This window comes from Oncorhynchus keta, chromosome 23 (assembly GCF_023373465.1).
Source record: "Oncorhynchus keta strain PuntledgeMale-10-30-2019 chromosome 23, Oket_V2, whole genome shotgun sequence".
Classification (NCBI taxonomy): Eukaryota; Metazoa; Chordata; class Actinopteri; order Salmoniformes; family Salmonidae; genus Oncorhynchus; species Oncorhynchus keta.
Genome location: NC_068443.1, coordinates 37413442 through 37433084, shown reverse-complemented (window position 1 = coordinate 37433084; position 19643 = coordinate 37413442). Strand labels below are relative to the sequence as shown.

The window sequence follows — 19643 nt, the reverse complement described above, 5'->3', positions numbered from 1 at the left end:
TTCTAAAAGGAATGAAATTGAGTTAAAAAATAATCTACTCTCAATACCCCCCATAATGACAAAGCAAAAAAGGTTTTTACAAGTTTTAGCAAATTTATTAAAAATAGAAAAACAAAATCACATTTATATAAGTATTCAGACCCTTCAATAAAGTACTGAGTTAAGCACCTTTGCCAGCGATTACAGCCTCGAGTCTTCTTGGGTATGACTCTACGAGCTTGGCACACCTTATATTTTGGGAGTTTCTCCCATTCTTCTCTGCAGATCCTCTCAAGCTCTGTCAGGTTTGATGGGATGCGTCGCCGCACAGCTATTTTTAAATCTCTCCAGAGATGTTCCATTGGGTTCAGTTCCAGGCTCTGGGCCTGTCAAGGAAATTCAGAGACTTGTCCCAAAGCCACTCCTGTGTTGTCTTGGCTGTGTGCTTATGTTTGTTGTCCTGTTAGGTGTACCTTAGCCCCAGTCTGATGTCCTGAGTGCTCTGGAGCAGGTTTTCATCAAGGATCTCTAGTCTCCCAGTCCCTGCCGCTGCAAAAACATCCCCACAACATTGATGCTACCACAACCATGCTTCACCGTAGGGATGGTGCCAGGTTTCCCCAGACGTGTTGCTTGGCATTCAGGCCAAAGAGTTCAATCTTGGTTTCATCAGACCAGAGAATCTTGTTTCTCATGGTCTGAGAGACTTTAGGTGCCTTTTGGCAAACTCCGAGCAAGTTGTCATGTGCCTTTCTACTGAGGAGTGGCTTACAGATAGCCTGTTTGGTGGAGTGCTGCAGAGATGGTTGTCCTTCTGAAAGTTTCTCCCAATCTCCATAGAGGAACTCTAGAGCTCTGTCAGAATGCCCATTGGGTCACCTCCCTGACAAAAGGCTCTTCTCCCCTGATAGCTCAGTTTAGCCAGGTGGCCAGCTCTAGGAAGAGTCTTGGTGGTTCCAAACTTCTTCCATTTAAGAATGATGGCGGCCCCTGTATTCTTGGGGACCTTCAATGCTGCAGAAATGTTTTGGTACCCTTCCCCAGATCTGTGCCTCGACACAATCCTGTCTCAGAGCTATACGGACGATTCCTTCGACCTCGTGGCTTGGTTTTTGCTCTGACATGCACTGTCAACTGTGGGACCTTTTCATATAGACAGGTGTGTGTGCCTTTCCAAATCATGTCCATTCAATTGAATTTACCACAGGTGGACTCCAATCAAGTTGTAGAAACTTCTCAAGGATGGTCAATGGAAACCGGATGCACATGAGCTCAATTTTGAATCTCATGTCATAGTGTCTAAATACTTAAGTAAGTTATTTAAAAAAAAAAAAAATTAAAAAAATTAATCCAAAATGTCTAAACCTGTTTTCGCATGATCATTATGGGTTACTGTGTGTAGATTAAGGATTTTTATTTATTTAGTCTGTTTTAGAATAAGGATGTAATATAACAAAATGTAGAAAAGGGGAAGTGGTCTGAATACTTTATGAATGCACTATGTGAAAATGGTGTGTTTCTATGTGTAGTAGTAAAACAGAATAGTAAATGTTTTTAACTTAAAAAAAAATAAAAAATTGAACTAGGCAAGTCGGTTAAGAACAAATTCTTATTTACAATGAAGGCCGACACCAAACCCGGGCGATGCTGGGCCTATTGTGCGCTGCCCTATGGGACTCCCAATCATGGCTTGTTTTGATACAGCCTGGATGGAGGAATATAAGTGTTTCCAATGACACCAGTGTGCATTGTGATTTTTGACCAAATGGGAGTAGGCATTGTCTACTGATTGGTTGATGTCATTGGGAACACTTGTATCGTTATCTTTTTTACTACAAAACATAGAAACGTGCCATTTTAAACACAGTATGTGTTAGGTTGGTGCTGTGAGCCCCACACTTCTGGACACCCATGTAATCGAGTCTAAGCCAAGACAGCAATGTTGTCATAAGTGGCATTTGATATGTTTGATATGTTTTCTCTGCTTTCCGTTGAACTACTAGTCAGCTTATAATCGTGCTATAATGAAGAAATTGAGTGATTACATTTTTAAAAAAAAATGATGTCTTCTTCCTCCAGCCCTGGTCGGACATGCGGCAGCTTTGATAATGAGATTGTAATGATGAATCACGTTTACAAAGAGCGCTTTCCCAAGGTAGGTATTATTATTTTCTGTCTAAACCCCCCCCCCCTTTTTTCCCTAGAACATCAATAGATTCATCCTCCTCACAAAATACCTTCATCGTCCACTTTTATATGTAGCTTTTAACTGCTTTTTATTTGCCATTTTTACGATCTTCTCTTTCAATCGTCTATGATGTGTGTTGTTGTTTATGGTGCACACTTTAAAGTTTATCGTAACAGTTGCTGTGATCTTCAGGCCACAGCTCAGATGGAGGGGCGTCTGCTGGACGTCCTCGCCGACTGCTCCCCAGACAGCACCCTGCCTCTGGCTGACGGCGTGTTGGGCTTTATTCAGCACCAGCTAGTGGAGCTGGCCAGAGACTGCCTGGACAAGTCCCAGATGGGACAGGTCACCTCGCGCTACTTCATGGAGCTGCAGGAGAAACTGGAGAAACTACTGCATGAGGTGAGGTTCTCTCCAGAATGACTCAGCAAAAGTCTAATGCAATATGTCTGCATCAGGTAGGCTCTCTCATAGAAATAGATTAACATGAGTGTATTCGGGGATGGAGCACTGTCAAATTTCTGTGGTCTGAAGAGCTGCTATTATTTCTATTGGCTTTTGGCTCCTGAATGAGTCCGTTAACTCTGTAGTATGTGGGCTGTTCCATGAAATGGGTACCTTTTTGGACATGCACGTTTTAAGAAATTAACTTCAATGCCTGTTCTTTCAACATTCAGTTGCATGGAGGATATGTTTAGCCTATGGGGCTCAGGCTCAGTTTACATACACTAAGTTGACTGTGCCTGTGGATGTATTTCATGGCCTAACTTCAAACGCAGTGCCTCTTTGCTTGACATAATGTGAAAATTAAAAGAAATCAGCCAAGACCTCAGAACAAAAATTGTAGACTTCCACAAGTCTGGATCATCCTTGGGAGCAATTTCCAAATGCCTGAAGTTACCACGTTCATCTGTACAAACAATAGTACGCAAGTATAAACACCATGGGACCACGCAGCCGTCATACCTCTCAGGAAGGAGACTCGTTCTGTCTTTTACAGATTAACGTACTTTGGGGCGAAAAGTGCAAAGCAATCCCTGAACCACAGCAAAGGACCTTGTACCCGTTTCCTCCAGCATCTTCACAAAAGTATATCCACAGTAAAACGAGTCCAGTATCGACACAACCTGAAAGGCCGCTCAGCAAGGTAGAAGCCACTGCTCCAAAACGGCAATGAACAAGCCAGACTACAGTTTGCAACTGCACATGGGAACAAAGATTTTACTTTTTGGAGAAATGTCCTCTGGTCTGATGAAACAAAAATAGAGCTGTTTGGCCATCATGACCATTGTTATGTTTGGAGGAAAAGGGGGAGGCTTGCAAGCCGAAGAACATCATCCCAGCCATGAACCATGGGGGTGGCAGCATCATGTTGTGGGGGTGCTTTGTTGCAGGAGGGACTGGAGCACGTCACAAAATAGATGCCATCATGGAGGAAAATTGTGGCTATATTGAAACATCAAGCCATCAGTCAGGAAGTTAAAGCTTTTTCAAATGGGTCTTCCAAATGGATAATGACCCCAAGCATACTTCCAAAGTTGTGGCAAAATGGCTTGAGGACAAAGTCAGGGTATTGGAGTGGCCATTACAAAGCCCTGACCTCAATCCTATAGAAAATGTGTGGGCATAACTGAAAAAGCATGTGCAAGCAAGGAGGCCTACAAACCTGACTCAGTTACACCAGCTCTGTCAGGAGGAATAGGCCGAAATTCACCCAACTTATTGTGGAAAGCTTGTGGAAGGCTACCCTAAACATTTGAACCAAGTTAAACAATCGAAAGGCAATGCTACCAAATTCTAATTGAGTGTATGTAAACTTCTGACCCACTGGGAATGTGATGAAAGAAATAAAAGCTGAAATGAATCACTATTATTCTGACATTTCACTTTCTTAAAATAAAGCGGTGATCCTAACTGACCTAGGACAGGGAGTTGTTTCTAGGATTAAATGTCAGTAATTGTTAAACTGAGTTTAAATGTATTTGGCTAAGGTGTACAGTGGAGCAAAAAAGTATTTAGTCAGCCACCAATTGTGCAAGTTCTCCCACTTAAAAAGATGAGGCCTGTAATTTTCATCATAGTTACACTTCAACTATGACAGACAATGAGAAGAAAGAAAATCACATTGTAGGATTTTTAATGAATTTATTTGAAAATTATGGTGGAAAATAAGTATTTGGTCACCTACAAACAAAAGTTTCTCAATACTTTGTTATATACCCTTTGTTGGTATTGAGAAACTTTTGTTATTGACCAAATACTTATTTACATGCCTGTGGCATATGAACACCACTGGAGGCAGGAGTAGAGGGGGCAGAGGTAGAGCGGGCAGCTTGGCACCGGGGGCTCCCAGTCGGAGTTGCTATCACTGAAAGAAAACAACCATTTGTATTGTATGAGCCTTATCACATAAAATAACATATGTATTGTATAGAGCAGGGGGAACAGTCATTAAGGTGAAGTGCTGTTCCATTCAACTCCGGCCATTGTTGTGGGCCTGCCCTCCCCCGAATAGCACCCAATGGCTATTTCATATGGAAATGGAGAGGAGTAGCAGGCGCAATGGCCATGTGTGTGTTTGCTGTTCTCCATTCCCTTTAATTTTTTGAGCAGTGTATATATATATTTTTTTTTTTTCCATTTTTTTATACAAATGGAACACTTAAACACAATGTAACTCCAAGTCAATCACACTTCTCTGAAATCAAACTGTCCACTTAGGAAGCAACATTGATTGACAATAAATTTCACATGCTGTTGTGCAAATGGTGTAGAAATGATAGGCAATTAGCACGACACCCCCAATAAAGGAGTGGTTCTGCAGGTGGGGACCACAGAACACTTCTCAGTTCCTATGCTTCCTGGCTGATGTTTTGGTCACTTTTGAATGCTGGCGGTGCTTTCACTCTAGTGGTAGCATGAGACTGAGTCTACAACCCACACAAGTGGCTCAGGTAGTGCAGCTCATCCAGGATGGCACATCAATGCGAGCTGTGGCAAAAAGGTTTGCTGTGTCTCAGCGTGGTGTCCGGAGCATGGAGGCGCTACCAGGAGACAGGCCAGTACATCAGGAGACGTGGAGTAGGCCGTAGGAGGGCAACAACCCAGCAGCAGGACCGCTACCTCCGCCTTTGTGCAAGGAGGAGCAGGAGGAGCACTGCCAGAGCCCTGCAAAATGACCTCCAGCAGGCCACAAATGTGCGTGTCTGCTCAAACGGTCAGTAACAGACTCCGACGTCCACAGGTGGGTGTTGTGCTTACAGCAACACCGTTCAGGACGTTTGGCATTTGCAAGAGAACACCAAGATTGGCAAATTCGCCACTGGTGCCCTGTGCTCTTCACAGATGAGAGCAGGTTCACACTGATTATATGTGACAGACGTGACCGTCTGGAGATGCCGTGGAGAAGGTTCTGCTGCCTGCAACATCCTCCAGCGTGACCGGTTTGGCGGTGGGTCAGTCATGGTGTGGGGTGGCATTTTTTGGGGCGCCGCAAAGCCCTCCATGTGCTCGCCAGAGATACCCTGACTGCCATTCGGTACCGAGATGAGATCCTCGGACCCCTTGAGACCATATGCTGGTGCGGTTGGCTCTGGGTTCCTCCTAATGCAAGACAATGCTAGACCTCAGGTGGCTGGAGTGTGTCAGCAGTTCCTGCAAGAGGAAGGCATTGATGCTATGGACTGGCCCGCCCGTTCCCCAGACCTGAATCCAATTGAGCACATCTGGGACATAATGTCTCGCTCCATCCACCAACGCCACGTTACACCACAGACTGTCCAGGAGTTGGCGGATGCTTTAGTCCAGGTCTGGGAGGAGATCCCTCAGGAGACCATCCGCCACCTCATCAGGAGCATGTCCAGGCGTTGTAGGCACGTGGAGGCCACACACACTACTGAGCCTAATTTTGACTTGTTTTAGGGACATTACATCAAAGTTGGATCAGCCTGTAGTGTGGTTTTCCACTTTAATTTTGTGTGACTTCAAATCCAGACCTCAATGGGTTGACTTTCCATTGATAATTTTAGTGATTTTGTTGTCAGCACATTCAACTATGTAAAGAAAAAAGTATTTAATAAGAATATTTCATTCATTCAGATCTAGGATGTTATTTTAGTGTTCCCTTTATTCTTTTGAGGTGTGTGTGTGTGTGTAGATATATATCTCATCACACACACACCCAAACAAAGCCACACACACTATAGCCAATGTGTACTTTACACATTTCATTGCAAAATATATATATATATCAATTTCTTTGCAAAAAATATTGGTGTATATATATTTCATAAAACTGCATTAGCACTTACCTGTCCAGAAGTACCTCCTGTCCTTGCAGAAACAGCTCCTCGGCTCCTGTTTGAATCATAATACTCAAAGATTCCTCAAACAAAAAATCTGTCTCACTTTCCCGATTTTTAAATCTCTTCTATAATCTGTATACTTGGACTTTGCTTTTCCTGATTTATTCGCCATTGTCTTCAATTAAATCATTGAAAAAACACTTTCCAAAATACTACTTTCCAAAATACTGCTGTGCGTAACAAGAGTCAAGGCGAGAATGGAGTTTGTTACGCGTGCGTTTACAAACAAGGAATGGTGGTCCAACCCATAACCATCACATACTGGCATTTACCTCAGCTCATTGGCCATCTACCCAGCTAGATTTTAAGAAGATCAGTGGTCATTGGGAAGAAATAGTCAATCAACGAAGCTTCGCTAAAATTATTGGGGCGCAATGAAGTCATTGCTCCTTGTCTTCAAATAAGTTAACTTCGGTCAATACTCCCCGCAAAAAAAACAAAGTTTGGCTGTGTTTCAAACATCCAGAGGATTGCACTGAAACCAACCATGACTAGATAAACAATGGTTTACTGTGTGTAATTACGTTGAATGCTCCGTAAATAGTTGATAGAGATGGAATTCACGGCACAAACAGTTTACAAAATGTTTATATTTAGGCTATAAAAATGGATTTTTATCATAGAAAACGGCACTTCATTTGACCACTGGGACCGTCAGGAAGAGAAATAAGAGCAAGATATCAGAATGTAAGTCATTTTACCTTCAGATGTGAATGTGTAAAAACTGTCTTCTCAAACAAAAGCATGGTATTTGTTCTGTCATAGCTATTTTAAATTGGAAAACGTAGTTTGATTACCAAGATTTTAATCTTTTGAAGGATGTAAGACACTTGCATTTTCAAGAATGTGTAATGTTACGGCGTTGTATTTTTAGTTGTCACTCTGAAATTTCCCCTGATGTTGATCCCTGTACGCGGATCACAGCCATAACAGGTTTTAAACACTGTAATATCTTATGTTTCACCGAGTCGTGGCTGATCGAGAAAATAACATACAGCTGGCGGGTTATACACTGTACCGGCAGGATAGAACATCAGCCGCCGTTCTTTTTTGAGGGCCCATGTCAAACCAGACTTGTGGAGGTCTATAATTTTTTTTTTTTTTGAGTTCTTGTCTGATTTATTTTGGTTTTTCACCTGTTGTCAAGCAGAGGCATTGAGTTTGAAGGTAGGCCTTGAAATACATCCACAGGTACACATCCAATAGGCTAATTGACATAATTTTGAGTCAGTCAGAAGCTTCTAAAACCATGACATAATTTTCTGGTATTTTCCAAGCTGTTTAAAGGCAGTCAACGTACTGTATGCAAACGTCTGACCCACTGGATTTGTGATACAGTGAAATAATCTTAACAATTGGTGGAAAAATGACTTGTCATGCGCAAAGTAGATATCCTAACCGACTTGCCAAAACTGTAGTTTGTTAACAAGAAATGTGTGGAGTGGTTGAAAAACAACTTTTAATGACTCCAACCTAAGTGTATGTAAACTTCCGTTGTCTTCTCTTTATAGCAGACCCTATTTCTATGGACTGGATTAAACAAAACCCAATTATTACTCTTACATTGAAGACATGGAGGGAGGTTCAACGCCAATATAAACTGAGTAATGACATTTCTAGACACGTGCCTATATTTCACAACCCAGCCTTTCTCCCTGCTAATATGTCCCAAGGATTTAGGGAATGGGAAAAGAGGGCTTTGTAGAGTCTCTTAACTATTCAAAGGCTCAATTTTTATATATATATATATATATATATATAGTTACCTTCAGGTAAGGCCATTAATTGTTAAAGGATTGTTTAAAAAAATGACAGAGCCAATTACACCTATTGACGAGATGATTGAATCACTTATTCAAGGGGAAAACATTGGAACCATTTTCACATTTTTATCACTATCTTTAACATGCCAGCAAATATTTTTAGATCATCTTAGGAACTCATGGCAGGTTGAATTGCAGGTGCAGATATCAGAGGAGAGTTGGGGAAATGTATGGAAAACACTATATAAAGCCACTGCATGGGAGTTTCAATTCAAAGTATTACATCGTTTTTTATGAGCCCTGAAACTTTAAACTTTTCCATGTTGACAAATGGGTACTTTATCACATATTTTGGCCGAAAATAGTATTTTTGGTCTGAAATTCTCAATGTTATTCAGGACATCACAGGTATTATTATTCAACCGGACCCATGTTATCTCCTCCTAGGTATTGTTTCTGTGGAACTCTAATCTTCTCCACTTAAATTGCAAGATTATCTTTTCGCAGCAAGGAAATGTAACAAAATGCTGGAAAAATGAGCATGCACCCTCAAAAGATGTGGTTAGGTCTATGCGGGGAACTTGCTGACATGGAGAGAATTACATCAATCTTGCAACATAGACAGCATAGGTACAAAGGTGTCTGGTCAGAGTTCCTGACATATCGTACGTGTCTTATTCTGTAATTTATGGGCTTTTGTTTGTTTCTGTTTTTGTGTGGCTTAATCCAAGTGGTATACTTATTCAGAATCTTGAAAAATGTGCTCTATACGGCCAAAATGTACCCTTAACATGTGAATGTAACTACTCTCCTTAGTAAAGACAAGTTGTGTATGTATGGTACGTATTCTTTGTGCTCTTTAGTTTTTATTAATGTTAAAAGTTACAAACAAATAGTATGGTTGGTTACGAGCCAATAAAATGGCAGCCATCCCCTCAGGTGCCATCATGTATGAGATTATTATTAATAATGTGGGCAAAAGAGCAAGACCTATTTTAATCTGTCAAACTGCAGCAGAGCATCAATCATGTCACCAGAATAAGACCCTCAATATGTATTGGAAAAGAGCATAAAGCTCATCGCCATGCCATGCGCTTCCACTACCGTGTGAAGTTCATCATCATTTACGTAGTCTGTATCCTAAGAAACTGCATGTTTTCCCATGTTGTGTGGTTTTTCCACATTTTGATACGTTACAGCCTTAGTCTAAAATGGAGGAGGGGGGGGGACAATTTAATCAATCTACACACACACTACCCCATAATGACAAAGCAAACAGTTTTAGACATTTCTGCAAATGTATTTAAAAATTAGCTATCACATTTATATAGGTATTCAGACCCTTTTACTCAGTACTTTGTTGAAGCACCTATGGCAGTGATTACAGCATCAAGTCTTCTTGGGTATGAAGCTATAAGCTTGGCACATGTATTTGGGGAGTTTCTCCCATTCTTCTCTGCAGATCCTCTCAAGCTCTGTCAGGTTAGCTGGGGAGTGTCACTGCACAGCTATTTTCAGGTCTCGAGGTGTTCGATCGGGTTCAAGTCCAGGCTCTAGCTGGGCCACTCAAGGACATTCAGAGACTTATCCCAAAGCCACTCCTGCGTTATCTTGGCTGTGTGCTTAGGGTCGTTGTCCTGATGGAAGGTGAACCGTCTGAGGTCCTGAGTGCACTAGAGCAGATTTTCATCAAGGAGCTCTCTGTACTATATGCTCTGTTAACCTTCCCATCTCCCAGTCCCTGCCGCTGAGAAACATCCCCACAGCATGATGCTGCCACCACGAAGCTTCACCATAGGGATGGTGCCAGGTTTACTCCAGAAGTGACTCTATGCATTCAGGCCAAAGAGTTCAATTTAGTTTTTTTCAGACCAGAGAATCTTGTTTATCATGATGTGGGGTGCCTTTTGGCAAACTCTTAGTGGCCTGTCATGTGCCTTTTAAAAAAAATAAAAAAAAAATTTAAACTGAGGAGTAGCTTCTCTGGCCACTCTACCATAAAGGCCTGATTGGCTGAGTGCTGCAGAGATGGTTGTCCTTCTGGAAGGTTCTCCCATCTCCAAAGGCACTCTGGAGCTCTGTCAGTGACCGTCGGATTCTTGGTCACCTCCCTGACCAAGACTCTTCTCCCCCGATTGCTCAGTTTGCCCGGCCAGTGAGCTATAGGGAGAGTATTGATGGTTCCAAACGTTTTCCATTTAAGAATGTGTTCTTGGGGACCTTCAATGCTGCAGAATTTATTGTACCATTCCCCACATCTGTGCCTCGACACAATCCTGTCTCGGAGCTCTACGGACAATTCCTTCGACCTCATGGCTTGGTTTTTGCTCTGACATGCACTGTCAACCGTGGGACCTTTTTATATAGACAGGTGTGTTCCTTTCCAAATCATGTCCAATCAATTGAATTTATGACAGGTGGACTCCAATACATATTTAACTAAGTTATTTATTTTTAAAGTTTTTAATACAGTTGCAAACAACATTTCTGAACCTGTTCACCTTGTCATTATGGGCTATTGTGTGTAGATGTTTTGTTTTGAATAAGACTAACGTAACAAAACGTAAAGGATTCTGAATACTTTCCAAATGTATGTACTTTAAGCTCATTAAAAAGTTGGCTCGAATCCTGGTTATTGATTTACACTTTTTTAAAGCCTCCTGTGTATTGAGAACAATAGCTTGGAATTGGTTATTTGATACTGTAGGTCCTCGCTGTGCTTTGATTCTAGACCATTAGTTGGCGCCTGCCAAATGGATCTCTCCAGTCTTAGATGTAATTGCGTAAGTATGGCTCATTGCCTAACTTTCCATTAGGCATTGCTGTCCATACAATGGCCTGCTTTTATTTTCTGCTGTTAGTTTTTTGGCATAGTTTTCCCTTGTATGTCATTAATTTTTCAAATATAGGACGCATCAGAGTTCATTCAGTCCTCTTATGGTTTGTTTTTGTCCCAAGACCAAGGATGTACCCTCTCTTCAAAAAAAAAATCCTAGACGGAATTACAGTATTATGCAACCCTGTCATTGTTCGTACACGTTGTTGTACTTTCTCGTTAGACGGCTCCTCAGTATCCCCTATCACAATCACCATTTGTCAAAGCATCGACTACAACTTTGTAACTTAGATTTTTCAGAAAGATGATTGCCGGTCTCATGCCTTACACATGATTCAGAGCTATTTCTGCCACATTTGTAATAACTTGAAACGGTGAATACTAAGCCAACTACCAACCGATTTTACGAATAAGGAGCAGTTCAAAAACCTCGTTGACCCAAATCTTTAAAGGGTCAATCTGCGGTTCAAACAATAACGAAGATCAGGGATGGGGCTGGAGAAATGTAACCACTTTAAAATTCCTAGACGGCGCTATGGTTGCCATGACCTCACAATTGTTTTCAATATGTTTTGATGCTATACAGTGTTTGTTTACAATTACATCATTTAAAGAAAAGACGATTACAAACTTAGATTTTGGGTTCTGATGGGGTGCAACAGTTGAACTAAGCTCATGAGGCATTCACAAGTTAGTCTTTGAGAATCAATGGATATATTATTGTTAATTAGTCAAGAAATTAATGTAGCAATTGCAGCTTGACCCTTTTTTTAAGCAAGAACAGTCTGGTTATTTGATTATGAAAGAATGAGTTATACTGCAAGTGTTCTATTTGATTATCGTTACTATACAGACCAAGCCACTGACATTTATAACCGATTATTTTGTAATGCTTCTATGGAGTTCCATACCAATGTATCGCAGTGGTGTCATAACTTATTATTATGTTTTGCTGGGTGCTTATGTACAAGTTTGTATTACACGCATGTGTCAATTGTTATGTTTTTTTTTTGCATATCCCAACACCCTCATAGTGGGGATGCTGCCAGGGTCAGACATTATCAACAGTGACCCTGGAGCATTTTAGGTATCTTGCTCAAGGGGACAGATTTTCACCTCGTCTTCTCAGGGATTCGAACTAGTGACCAATTGGCTCAACGCTCTAACCGCTAGGCAACTTTTTAAAATAATTGTTTCACTTTTTATTTGGTAAATATTTTCTTAACCAACTGGAGTTCAAGAAAGCGTTTTAAGGGCTTGTAAAGTTTCATGGTCAGGCCTACATGTGACAAATATAGTTTGAATTGATATTCCTGCTGCCTATGGCATATACCAGGCATATAAGGTTTTGTATTGTTCTTGTCATGGTCATCAGGCGTATGAGCGGTCTGACAGTGAGGAAGTGACCGTCATCATCAAGCTAGTGAAGAAGATACTCATCATTATCTCCAGGCCAGCCAGGTTACTGGAGTGTCTGGTAAGATTCCAACAATCATAAACAGTTTTCTTTTGTTCTTCTCCCATTTCAGGAAGTGGTGCTCCTAAAGCAATTGCTAACCAACACAACTAATATGATGCGTAACATCCACAATACGTTTTTGTCCAGCCTCTGATGTTAACCTACAAAATGTTTTAAGTACATTGAGCGCTAGACTTAAGTACTACACCACGAAGTGTACTCACTAGCTTGTTACAGGGTTATAACGCTAAAAACCCTGGTGTACATCGACCTATGTAACGTGAATCGTAACAGCAGATATTCCTATGGTCTTTACACCACCAATAGGAGTTTAACCCAGAGGAGTTCTTGCACCGTCTAGAGGCAGCAGAGGACCATGCCAAGGTGGGCCAGGTCATCAAGACAGACATCCCCCGCTACATCATCAGCCAGCTGGGCCTCACCAGAGACCCTCTGGAAGGTACAGTACCGTGGGGCTTCCTCTTCCACAATCTCTTTTAATATGAAGCACTTTAGGGTTATTTTAAAACCTGGCCAAGCGGCTACCTGTTAAAGGTGCACCTACCTGTTTTTGATTCTCCCATGTTGTCTCTGAATATAATGTGCAATAGATCAACTTGTGATCGCACCGAGTTGCGGAAGGGTGACATTTGTGAGGACGGCATGGGTCATGTTCATCTGGGCATGCACGATAAAACGTTTTAAAACATTTGCTACAGTAAAGGAGTTTTTCGTATTGTCTAGGTAATCTCAACAGGTTTCAGTCTTGTTTCCTTTTGTTTGGTGCCTGACCATTCTCTCTCCCAATGTTGTACTGTAGACATGGTCCATCTGGAGCAGACCTGCCCTGGTCACGGAGCGGCCTGCAGAGACTCTGACGACACTGGGGAGGTAAGGCAACCAGGAACACTTTCACTGCAGGATAAATTCCGCTAAGCTATGTATTAGTGTAGCGTGTACTGTGTAGGTCTATAGCATGAACGTGCACATTATAGAATTTGCTTGGCTTTAGATGAGATGCATAGAAGACAGTTAAGGTTCTTTAAAAAAAAAAAGATATATCGCATACTCTGGCAATTACACTGCATGTTTAATCGTTTGGACGTGGCAAATGTGTTCAGGAGAAATTGCTTTGTTCTTCAATTTTGTGTCTCAGAACCGGGCAGCCTGCGCTCCTTCTCGCAGGAAACCAGTTGAGAGCGACTTTGACACCCTCAAGCTCATCAGTAACGGGGCCTATGGGTGAGTACGAGCTCTTCGTTTGTAGCAGTCTGTCTTTTTTTGAGGAAATCTGAGTGTGCAGAACGCAGAAGTGAAACAGAAAGAGGATATCTTGAATGCGTGTGCTGCCATACAGTTGGCTAAAATGCCAGAATGACATTTCTTCAACAAATACCACACCAATGTTAATGACCAACTGGCCAAATGCCTGTTCAAATATGTTGACAGTGGACCAACTGCGCCATATTAAGCTGGGTGTACACTATACGATTTTTGGCCCTGATTTAGCTACCCCAGACAAGTCGTTGAGTGTGCGCACCGCTACGTTGGCGAGACAAAAAACAACAACAAACGACCGGAAAGACGGTCGTTTTGATGTGAGAGGCTCAGCGACGTTAGGATTTAGAAAGTCGTGTAGTGTACACCCTGCATTGCTTACCATTGCTTGTCCAATCCTCTCAGATCTCCAAAAGTGACCAGGGGCTGTTTCTGAAAAGGGCCTGTGTCTTTTCATAGTTTTACAGAAGACCGCTTCCTCTTTCATCTTCACTACACAATATGGCAAAAGCAATACGATTGATGCTTACTGGTCGTACTCTCACATCAGTGCAGAAGAAGTCATTTAAGGCTGTAATAAGAAGCACTGAAGTAACTTACTTTTTCTTCTCATTTTCTTTCTCTCCCTCTCTCGGTCTGCCCTTCGCTCTCCTTTTCCCTGGCCGCAGTGCCGTGTTCCTGGTGAGGCACAGGGAGACCCGGCAGCGTTTTGCCATGAAGAAGATCAACCGTCAGAACCTGATGCTGAGGAACCAGATCCAGCAGGTATTTGTGGAGCGGGACATCCTGACCTTCGCCGAGAACCCCTTTGTCGTCTCCATGTTCTGCTCCTTCGAGACGCGCAGACACCTCTGTATGGTCATGGAGTATGTAGAAGGTAGGTTCTTAATGTAGATGTACACCCCTGCAGACTCACACAGACATAATGTATATGGCAGGGCAGGATACACTGGAATGACATACAATATGCACACGGTTATACACACACACACACACACTCAGATGCTACATATTGATTTAGAGACTGTACTACTTTATGGTTCTGGAGCATGACCGTGCCTCCCTCGACCCACATATTCTAAACGTTATGACTCAAAATTCACTCTTTTGAGTGTCGAAGAAGCCCAAGGCGGAGATGAGTTGAAATGATTGTCAGACCACAAACTGTTATAGCAGGTGTAACTCTGGTGCCTTGCAGTTCAAATTCAAGTCTCGGCAGCACACAAATCAAATCAGGTTCTCATGGTCGTTGCTTGCCAGCCTTTTACACAGTCTGTTGGCGTGCCGTCTTCCTCCTCAGGTGGGGACTGTGCCAACCTGTTGAAAAACATTGGCCCACTACCAGTGGACATGACCAGGATGTACTTTGCAGAGACTGTCTTGGCACTGGAGTACCTCCACAACTACGGCATCGTACACAGAGACCTGAAACCTGACAAGTGAGTCTGGAACCTGACTAGCCAGGTGTCCTGCTCATATTATACATTAATGGCAGTGTGTATTCTACTTTGCGTTCATGTCTATAACATGTACATTCTGGATTAAAAAATAAATACATTTACACCAAGGCTTCGTTCTGCATTGTTCACTATCCAGCATCAACTTCTGTTTGTTTGTTTTGTAAACTATTGTTTTCTAATGCATTTTCTTCCTGTGTAGTTTGCTGATCACATCCATGGGCCACATCAAGCTGACTGACTTTGGTCTGTCCAAGATCGGCCTGATGAACATGACCACCAACCTGTATGAGGAACACATTGAAAAGGACACAAGGGAGTTTATAGACAAGCAGGTGAGCTCTCCATTTCTCTGTCCTCCTTCTCTAAATGTTTGTCTTAATTGGTTTCTAATGTCCTCTACAACTGTCTTGTCAGTCTCATACCTTCTCATTCTGTTTAGCTACCTGACTTATACTCTCTCTCTTGTCCATTGCCCATTCTTAAATCCTCCCTTCTGGTTCTCTGTCCCAGGTGTGTGGTACACCGGAGTACATTGCTCCAGAGGTGATCCTGAGGCAAGGCTATGGGAAGCCGGTGGACTGGTGGGCTATGGGCATCATCCTCTATGAGTTCCTGGTGGGCTGCGTGCCTTTCTTCGGAGACACACCCGAACAGCTCTTCGGACAGGTGGTCAATGGTGAGTCATCTCCTGAATAGGGGAAACGTTAGCCTGGTTAAATTAGACTGAATGCTGTTTACTGTTGTTTTTAATCATTCGCTCTGGTTTATCCAGGCTAGGGTAACATGGCTCTGACTGGTCAAGTTAATTCAATGAATAGGCTCTACAAGCACCTCTTGTCTTTTGCCATGGATTGCCTCTGTTGCGTGGTGCAAAAAGACTGATCCAAACACACCCTCTAATTTTTCTTACTCTGGGATAGGCAGATGTTTTTCAAACATCTAGTCACCAATGTCAAGATGAAGTTCCCGTTATCAATATCACAGTTCCCACCTACCAGTCCGTTTTGAATCATTGTCAAATGTTTCATGTTGTATTGTGTGTAATTCAGATGATATGGTATTCAGGAAATGTGTGTGTTTCACAGATGACATCATCTGGCCTGAGGGGGAGGATGCCCTGCCTGCTGATGCCCAGGACCTGATCACCAGGCTGCTGAGGCAAAGCCCTCTGGACCGCCTCGGGACTGGTGGGTGGGCCTCTTTATTGCTGTCTTCATTTGTCATTTTGGAGTCACATTTATTGTAAATAAGATTTAGGAATATGTTTCGAGAGCATTTCTACGTCACTGTGGATGCTACCATGATGTTTATGGATAAATACAAATCATTGTATTTTTCACTGAAATGTATTTCAATGTCATGATTGTTTTTATTAGAGATGGTTTGATGAGATTCATCAAAAAAGCACCGCCTAACGTAATGTGGGTTTGACTATATTGGCCATATTGATTACTTGGTTTGATTTTTAAATCATTTATCCCTATGGTACTCCCAGGGGGGACACCAGAGGTCAAGATGCACATGTTCTTTGTGGGTCTGGACTGGAACGGACTGTTACGACAGAAAGCAGAGTTTATCCCTCAACTGGAGACTGAGGACGACACCAGCTACTTTGACAGTAGGTGGCGACCTTTACCACTCTCATTTGGGAGTATTTAAATGTTGTTGTGTAAGACAGTGAAGGTCGGAGTTGCCTGTAAACACGGCTCTATGATCCTTACACCCCCCCCCCCAGCCTAATATTGGTCATAAGTGCAGTGTACATAAACCTTCAATGCGCTCGATGAGTGTGTGGGCTACTGACTACTGTAATGTGTGTCTGTGTTGCTCTCCAGCCCGATCTGAGCGGTACAGTCACCTGGGCTCAGATGATGATGACGAAACCTGTGATGAAGACACATCCCTGGAGCTCAAGCAGTTCTCCTCTGTGGCACATCGCTTTAGCAAGGTGGGAAATGACCCAATGTTTGTTCATATCGTTTAGATTTAGAGTATGCCGAACATATATTTTACTCAAGAATACTCCTTGCAACACTGCCCCTTGTAAAATCATCATGTTTTAGTTTGTTGGGACGAAATACAAAAAATATTTGTAAACTGAAAAGTAACTCTTCCCTTTGTGCAAAAGTCTCACTGTAATGACTTCCCCTTCAAACAGCTCTACTGAAATAACCTGTGGTTTTGTTAATAAGCATAATTTTTTTTATTTTTAGGTCATGCTTGTTTTTTCACCTCTGACCTCTTTGTACCCCCCAGGTGTACAGCAGCACGGAGCACCTGTCCACTTCCACACCATCCAATCATAGCCTGTCATCGTCAGAGCGCAGCCACAGTGAGGAGAAGATGGGGAGGTGGGAGGGGAGGAGTTTCCTATCCCCAGAAGAGGGACACAAACAGGGGGCCAGCGGGGACCGGAGGACTGAGGGACACCGAGGAAGGTGAGCGATGAAGGCCCTTGGTACAATAACACAGCACTCAGACTACACTATGTTTTGTGTGAAGTTGTGAGCGTAGTCTAGCTTTAGCTGGAACAGCGTCAAAATTCACTGAACAGCGTTATTTGCCTTTTTCTATGGTTATAAGGGAGATATCGTATTCAACTCCAAATAACTATTGAAAACCTGCACATTTTAAAGTTAAATATGAATTGGTGTGCAGCAGGTTTTATTCTTCAATCAATTTTAGCATAACCAGATCGCAACTGCCCCCTCTAAGTGTATCCTTCCATTCAGTCCCCCTCCCCTCATGTGCTCTAGCCTGCGTCCCAGGGCCTCATCCGGTTCGTCCCAGTCAGAGAGGAGTGCCAGTCCGCTGGTTATGAACAGCACACAGAGCCTGGACACCATGCCACGCTTCGCCATCTCAACTGAGGAAGAGGGTGAGTTGAGACTACACACAAATGTGTTTAGGGCTACACACACATACTTAGAGACATAGACACACTGTCATAAAGTAAACATACACAGGTATTTTGTGTGTGTGTGTATACACAGGATATTTTTACTGTGCTTACATTTCTGAAAGACAAGATTGCACACTCCAGCCAGCACATTGACTTAACCCCCCCCCCCCCTCTTTCTCTCTCAGATGGCGTAGTGTCCAACTTGCGGCGTATCCGTCTTCGTAGTAACAGCACGGGTACGCGGCCCTCCTACAGGCGCGGGGGGTCCCGCCGCTTTGGGCACCAGCTGGACACCCCTGAGAAGCCTAGGGCACCAGCGGGCTGCATGGTCCCCAAGTCTGCCTCCATCTCTGGCCTGTCCCTCATCATCACCCCAGGTTGGTAAACCAACTGGAGCTAGCTATCGTGTACTAGCCCACTCTGACACCATTAAGAGAGTGTCTGGTCTCAAATGGTACCTTATTCCTGGTGCATGTGTCGCTTCAAAGAATTCAATTTTTGTCAAATGCTTTTGTCCAGAGCTATGACTAAAAGTAGCATTTTTACATGGGCCATTCATTTGCGATGTAGCCACTGTCTCTAGGTTAGCATAATGCTAGCAACAACAACACACCTAGTATTGTACTGTATATGCGCCCTGCAGGCCTGTGTGATTTGATATGCTTGTTCCGGCTTCATAAACAGACTATACTTTGCCAAATTCCCCAAGAAATTCCTCAGTCCTAGCATACCTCTCCATACCCCCTAGACACTGCGGACGGTGCCCCCGCCAGCCCCAAGTCGTCCCTGTCCTCCAACCCCTCGTCCCGGGACTCGTCCCCCAGCCGAGGGGACCTGTCGCTCAGTAGCCTGCGCCCCCCCGTGGTCATCCACAGCTCTGGGAAGAGGTTCGGCTTTGCCCTGCGAGCCATTCGTGTCTACATGGGTGACTCTGACGTCTACACTGTGCACCACATGGTCTGGGTAAGTGTCCCTTCCACAGAATGAAATAGAACACTAGAATGGTCTTTGGCACCCCGGCAACTTAACTACAGGACAGCCATCTTGGTCAGGGAAATCGGGCTATTTAATCTTAGTCTTACAGTTTCTACTTAAGCCAACATGTTATTTTGTCTTGTTGTATTTCAAGGCTGTGTAGAAACAATGACTTTTCAATGATCCAAGACCACTCAGTTAATCCCTACCATTGTGACAATGAGTCGTCAGTATTGGGGCGGCAGGGTAGCCTAGTGGTTAGTGTTGGACTTGTAACCGAAAGTTTGCAAGTTCAAATCCCTGAGCTGGCAAGGTACAAATCTGTCTTTCTGTCCCTGAACAGGCAGTTAACCCACTGTTCCTCGGCCATCATTGAAAATAAGAATGTGTTCTTAACTGACTTGCGTAGTTAAATAAAGATTAAATTAAATAATGCTGC

At 42.9% G+C, this 19643-nt stretch overlaps 1 protein-coding gene across 3 annotated transcripts in view; it reads left to right on the top strand.

The window, feature by feature from the left end:
• LOC118402288 (microtubule-associated serine/threonine-protein kinase 3-like) overlaps nucleotides 1-19643 on the top strand; it is a 58616-nt gene that overhangs the window by 21206 nt on the left and 17767 nt on the right. For 2 of the 3 annotated variants that reach the window (XM_035800359.2, XM_035800358.2), the window contains 17 exons: nucleotides 2059-2134; nucleotides 2360-2569; nucleotides 12506-12607; nucleotides 12917-13049; nucleotides 13410-13480; nucleotides 13746-13831; nucleotides 14536-14744; nucleotides 15168-15306; nucleotides 15527-15659; nucleotides 15838-16003; nucleotides 16413-16514; nucleotides 16823-16945; nucleotides 17163-17275; nucleotides 17584-17765; nucleotides 18060-18205; nucleotides 18415-18606; nucleotides 18978-19192. In XM_035800359.2, coding sequence (XP_035656252.1) covers nucleotides 2059-2134; nucleotides 2360-2569; nucleotides 12506-12607; nucleotides 12917-13049; nucleotides 13410-13480; nucleotides 13746-13831; nucleotides 14536-14744; nucleotides 15168-15306; nucleotides 15527-15659; nucleotides 15838-16003; nucleotides 16413-16514; nucleotides 16823-16945; nucleotides 17163-17275; nucleotides 17584-17765; nucleotides 18060-18205; nucleotides 18415-18606; nucleotides 18978-19192 — 2398 coding nt within the window. The remainder of the gene's footprint in view (nucleotides 1-2058; nucleotides 2135-2359; nucleotides 2570-12505; nucleotides 12608-12916; nucleotides 13050-13409; nucleotides 13481-13745; nucleotides 13832-14535; nucleotides 14745-15167; nucleotides 15307-15526; nucleotides 15660-15837; nucleotides 16004-16412; nucleotides 16515-16822; nucleotides 16946-17162; nucleotides 17276-17583; nucleotides 17766-18059; nucleotides 18206-18414; nucleotides 18607-18977; nucleotides 19193-19643) is intronic. The other variant, XM_035800360.2, reaches the window with a different exon arrangement.